The sequence below is a fragment of the Tupaia chinensis genome, unplaced genomic scaffold, assembly GCF_000334495.1.
Source record: "Tupaia chinensis unplaced genomic scaffold, TupChi_1.0 Scaffold000377_2, whole genome shotgun sequence".
NCBI classification, from domain to species: Eukaryota; Metazoa; Chordata; class Mammalia; order Scandentia; family Tupaiidae; genus Tupaia; species Tupaia belangeri.
The window spans coordinates 2659839-2665634 of NW_006159876.1; the positions used below are offsets into that span (position 1 = coordinate 2659839).

Sequence of the window (5796 nt, forward strand, 5' to 3'; positions counted from 1 at the left end):
CTGCAGGTTGGAATACATCCTACTTTAAGATTGGCGGGCTCTGGGAGGTGAAGTGGGCTTCTGCGGTCCACACGCAGAAGACGCAATGCTGCGAGTTTTGCTCAGACCCAGGGCTAGCAGCCCTCAATATCCCTGAACCCCAGGCCCGCTTCTCACGGGCAATGGCCAGGCCTGGGCTGAGGCAGAACCCACAGCACCCACATATTCCAGCATCGGGGCGTCTTCTAGGCCAGGTTCCCAGGTCCCCGCCATCCCTTCTGCCGTCAGAGTGTTACCCGTGGGGCATGGGGCCCACCCAGAGCGCCCTTCTAGGGGCAGGGCTGGATGTCGCCTAGGCCATCTGACGGCATTGACCACAGGGCCCTTACTGGGCTCCTCGCTGCCGGACACTGGACGGGACGTGGACCTGCAGACGTAACATCCACGTGACTCTGTGAAGCGGGTACAGTCACGGCTGTGTAACGGTGTTGGGATCCGCGATGGGACCACACCCCGTCCACGTGGACGACACACAGGACGTAACGGGCCACACCTACAGCCTCAGTGCAGCGGGCCCCACCTCGAGGCCTTTGTGAGGACACTCTAAGACGTTAGCACAGGACAAAGCTGCCTGGCAAGCAGTTCTCGGACGTACCCCAGTCACTAAGTGACGCGTCGCCCTCATCATACACAGGGCCAGCAGGCGGGGGTGCTCAAGGCATCGGATCCCACGTGGCCAACGCCACACAGTTCCATCCCGGACCCAGTGGCTTGAAAAACCATGCCGGATGCTCGTCTGTGGGTTCCCAAAATCCCAAGGGAGAACAGAGAAGGTTTTGCAGCGTGGCCATCCCCTTGGGGGTGATTTCTCACGTTCCTTCTCTCTGTCTCTGTCTCTCTCTGGCAAGTGCATCCTCCCTATGGCAAAAATCTTCGAACAAACAAACAAGCAAACACAAAATCTGAAACCGGGTTAAGACCCCTCCTCAAAGAAAGACTAGCTCTGAGGGGCAGGGGGGAGCCTTGGGGCCCTGTGGTGGTAGGGGTGGGGTGGGGGATCCTGAAGGGCAGCTCACACTTCCTGGTTGGGCACCTGGCTCCCCATCTTGCTGCAGCGCCTGGCAGGCTCCGGCCTCCTGACCCCGTGTCCTTCCCCTTTCACGCTTTGGCTTGTCCTGAAGGATCCCAAGGCACAGAGCAGGCTGGATGGCCCAGTGAGCCCTGAGAGGGCTCCTCGGGGCTCATGCAGACCTATCGGGGCTCCCAGGACCCAAGACCAGAGGTTCTGCTTTCACCCAGTCCCTGAACACGGCAGAGCTCAGGCTCCCTCCTGGTCCGGGGGCTGTTGGTGAGGCCCCCACCGCTGCAGCCCCTTTCAGGGAGGGAAGGAAGCTGCAGGGGCCCAGGAACCACTCGCCGGCCCCCAGCACGCCTGCTCATCAGCCAGGGCCTGGTCTGCAGGAACTGAGGCCTCCCTGTGTGGGGGAAAGCTCCAGGCCGCAGGGGCAGAGCAGCTCCTGCAGGTGTGTGAGTGGGCAGGGGTGGCAGAGGGGTCTCCCAGCTGAGTGAGCACCTGTTGCCCCGTGGAGGACAGAGCCTCAGAACGGTGGTGACCGGGAAGGCTGATGGCAGCGCCATGGTAAATGTGACGCCTGCTAGGCTGCTCCGCTTCACACCCGGAGACTCCCTAAACACGCTGGGCACGAGTGTACCCGTGAGCTGGGACACAGCCCATGAGCTGGGACACAGCCTATGAGCCGGAACACAACCCGTGAGCCGGGACACAGCCCGTGAGCCGGGACACAGCCCGTGAGCCGGGACACAGCCTATGGACACAGCCCGTGAGCCGGGACATAGCCCGTGAGCTGGGACACAGACTATGAGCTGGGACACAGACTATGAGCTGGGACACAGCCTGTGAGCCAGGCTGGCTGAGGATGGGGTGGATCCTGGCAGGGGCTGTCGGCTTTTCTCCCTCTCTCTCTGTCACTCATGGAAGAAATAGAGGAACTTGGGGAGCCGGGGTGGGGAGGGGAGAGGAGCAGCAGGAACCGTCTACAGACAAACCCGAGCAGCCCAGCCATGTCCAGCGGGCAGGCTCCCACCAGCACAGCCCAGGCACCTGGCTCCATGGGAAGGGGGCATCTTCCAGAGACAACGCAGCTCTCTTTTTTGCTATAGGACACGTGTGCTCACCCGAGAAAGACAGAGAGAGACGGTGAGAATCATCCCAGGGGGTGGCCACCGCTGCAATCTCTCCTCTTCTCCTCTTGGGATTTTCGGTAGAGACACACGCACCTGGTGTGATTTTCAAACTGCTAGGTCTAGGACTCGAACCATGGTCAGCCATGTGTGAATCCAGTGTCTTAACCGCCACACCAGTTGCTGGCCCTGACAACAGCAGCTCTTAACGCTGTGTGTTTCCTGCCTACCCCAGCTCAGAGTCCCCAGTGCCCACCGGCCGGGTGAGGCGGCACCAGCTCCATGCAAACAGCACACTCCAGCCTGGGTCCTCAGGAGTGACGTCCAGGCCTGCCCCCAGAGGACACAGCCCTGTCTGGGCACCACAGGATAATGCCAAGCGCTGGGTCCCCAAACGCGCCTCAGGCTGCTTGCACTGGCTCCTCTGTTCCCTGTCACCTAGCAAGCGCCTCTTACCCTCCAAGTGTCCTGCCCAATGTCCCGTCTCTGTAAGGCCGGCCTCCCCCCCGGCCCCCGTCCTCTCCCCATCCATCATACAAGCCCGTGGTCCTGTGCAAGGCTCAGAGCCACCTCCCTTCCCTCCCCACCCTCACCCTTCCCCTTAGCTCCTGGGAATGTCTGTGGAGGGAGGAAGCCCGGCGTCCGCCCTGAGAAGCGTCCTGTCCTGTGAAGGCGCCTGGGAACCTCAGGACTCGGTAGGACTGGGGAGACCTTATTCCCTAACAAAGTCCTCGTGGTGGAGCCCCCTGCTGGTCCCCCCAGGGAGGCCGGGGAAGCAGTCCCCGCTGTGTCCAGGCCCCTGGGCAAACCTCAGGGCAATTGCCAGTGTGGCGAGGCCCAGGGTGCTCCGTGGGAACTGCTGGGGAGCTCCCCGATCTCCCTGATCACCCTACTTCAGAACAGATCCAACGGAGTATGAAGCCCAGAGCGGGGCCACCTCAAGGCTAATGGTCAGGTCCAGAAAGGGGCCACCCCCTCCGAGGCTGAAGCTGCTTCCAGCAGCCTGCCCATGGGGAGTAGGTAGGAGCGCGAGATGAACCGGTAAGGGCAGACACCCAGAGGGCGGAGCAGCCGGTAAACATCTGCGTTCTCAGGTGACTGTTGTATCTTTTAGGTGTGACTCACAGTACTGACTGCCAGCTGCGTGCTGGCACGGGGGTGCTGGGTACAGTGGGCGTGCCTCTGCCCCCAGAGCCTAGAGGGGACAGGAGACAGACATAAACAGCTGACTTGGAAGCACAGGGCTGGAGGGGAAACACTGGCCCCAGGAAAATCCACAGTTCCTAACCTGGCTGGGGGTGGGTGGGTCCAAGAAGACTTCCTGGAGGAGGTGCTGCCCATCAAAGACCTGAAAGATGAGTAGAAAGAAAATAACCAAGGACCAAGGAACCAGGCCCATCCAGTTGAGGGAGCCATGGTGGGCTTAAGGCAGGGAGGCCTGGATCTTGAGTAAGGAGAGGTCGCTGTGCGAGGGGACACCTTTCTGGAGGGGGGAGGGGAGGCCTGGGGTTGGGGGCGAACCGCAGTGAAGGAAGCGGGAAACCTCGTGGGGGAGAGCAGAAGGTGCTGAGCCCCAGCTCAGGTGACTGTTGTATCTTTTAGGTGTGACTCACAGTACTGACTGCCAGCTGCGTGCTGGCACGGGGGTGCTGGGTACAGTGGGCGTGCCTCTGCCCCCAGAGCCTAGAGGGGACAGGAGACAGACATAAACAGCTGACTTGGAAGCACAGGGCTGGAGGGGAAACACTGGCCCCAGGAAAATCCACAGTTCCTAACCTGGCTGGGGGTGGGTGGGTCCAAGAAGACTTCCTGGAGGAGGTGCTGCCCATCAAAGACCTGAAAGATGAGTAGAAAGAAAATAACCAAGGACCAAGGAACCAGGCCCATCCAGTTGAGGGAGCCATGGTGGGCTTAAGGCAGGGAGGCCTGGATCTTGAGTAAGGAGAGGTCGCTGTGCGAGGGGACACCTTTCTGGAGGGGGGAGGGGAGGCCTGGGGTTGGGGGCGAACCGCAGTGAAGGAAGCGGGAAACCTCGTGGGGGAGAGCAGAAGGTGCTGAGCCCCAGCAGGTGGGGCTGAGGACTCGGGAGTGTCAGGGTACAGGGACAGGGGGCCCGGGCGACATTCCACACTGCCTTTACCCGGAGGGCAGAAAAGCAGACGCCCACCCAGCCCACCACCCCCGACTCAGGCTCACAGACTAGACGTGCCCAGTGGGAGCTGGGACTGGGTCTCCTTCCCACCTGGACTGCCCCTGCCCCCGGGGAGGGGCTGACTACGCCCCCAGAGCCCAGGCCCTCTCCGGCTGCTGACTCAGGCCAGGCCGGCCAGCTCAGCACTCTGGCCCTGCTGAATGGGGCTATTGAAGCTCTTTGTAGGGTCAGGCAGCAGACCACACCCCCGCCCAGAGCCTTCGCCATGCTGTGGACTCCTCTCACACTCTCACGGGGCAGCCCAGGCCCGGGCCGGCAGAGAAGCCTGGCGGCAGACACTGCTCTGGGGGCGTCTGGGACAGAGGACGATCGTGGGTAAGCTGGCTAGGCTGCCATCAGGAGGGAATCCCTGACATGGAGGGGGGCCTCCTGTCATCTGGGACTCTAGGTCCTGGGCTGGGTGACTCCCAGCTGGGAGTAGGGGTCTGCCCCTCTGCACAGGGAGGCATGCTGCAGGGGCTTTGAGGGTTGCCCTGCCTTCCCCACCAGGCTGGAGCAACCCGAGGAGGTGCTGTCTGCTGGGGAGACATGGCCAGCCCATCAGACAGAGGCCAGAGGAGGGAGAAGGGTGTTAGAACCTGGGCCTCTGGACCCGGAGCCCCCAGCCCAGCTGTCATCCTCTCCCCAGGGTCTGACACGGGAAAGGTCTCCAGGATCCGGCCTCGGCTCTGCTGTGCCCCCATCCCCCGCAGCCCTGAGTGGGGCCCGTACAAGCCCGTATGCTCTTTCCAGGCATGGGGGAGGGCCGGGTGCCATGAGGGTGGTGTGGGCGGTCACCCTCCTGTGGATGCTACTGCTGGTGTGCAGGCTGGGGGCTGTCAGGACGGGGCCCCCAGAAGAGGCCACCTTCTACTATGGAACCTTCCCTCCTGGTACGTCCCAATCTCTGGCCTGTCCTGCCTGTCTGTGTGTGGGCCTGCCCACCCCGGCTGACTTGCTAAGAGCTGGGTGTTGTAGCTTCCTTATGGGTGGGTGGGATGGGAAACACCTCCTGTGTTGGTTTTAAAATGAGTTCCTAACAGATTCTTAAAGATTGCTGGGACATCGTATCCACAGCACACGCTCATCAGAGCTCAGATTGTGCCCTAGATGTTGTATTATAGTCTACCCTCGCCCCTCCCCAGGGAGACCAGGCCCTAGGGAGACGGGCAGGTGGGAGGGACCTCCCAGGCCACACCGCAGGCCAGTGGGGAGTGGACCTGGCCCAGCAGGCCTCTGCTTTCAGGCTTCTCCTGGGGTGTGGGCAGCTCGGCCTACCAGACGGAGGGTGCCTGGGACCTGGATGGGAAAGGGCCGAGCATCTGGGACGCCTTCACACACGGCAGGAAGGGCCGGGTGCTGGGCGACGACACGGCCGACGTGGCCTGCGACAGCTACTACAAGGTCCAGGTGAGTGGCGTGTG

At 62.1% G+C, this 5796-nt stretch overlaps 1 protein-coding gene across 2 annotated transcripts in view; it reads left to right on the forward strand.

Annotated features, from left to right (window-relative positions):
* Positions 1–4445: 4445 nt before the first annotated feature.
* The window catches only part of LCTL (lactase like), a 20276-nt gene continuing 18925 nt past the window's right edge, over positions 4446–5796 (forward strand). Inside the window, exons 1-3 of one of the 2 annotated variants that reach the window (XM_006153486.3) lie at positions 4633–4708; positions 5022–5265; positions 5619–5782. In XM_006153486.3, the coding sequence (XP_006153548.1) occupies positions 5148–5265; positions 5619–5782 (282 nt within the window). In that variant the 5' untranslated portion in view covers positions 4633–4708; positions 5022–5147. Of the gene's footprint in view, positions 4709–5021; positions 5266–5618; positions 5783–5796 lie in introns of both variants that reach the window. The other variant, XM_027773813.1, reaches the window with a different exon arrangement.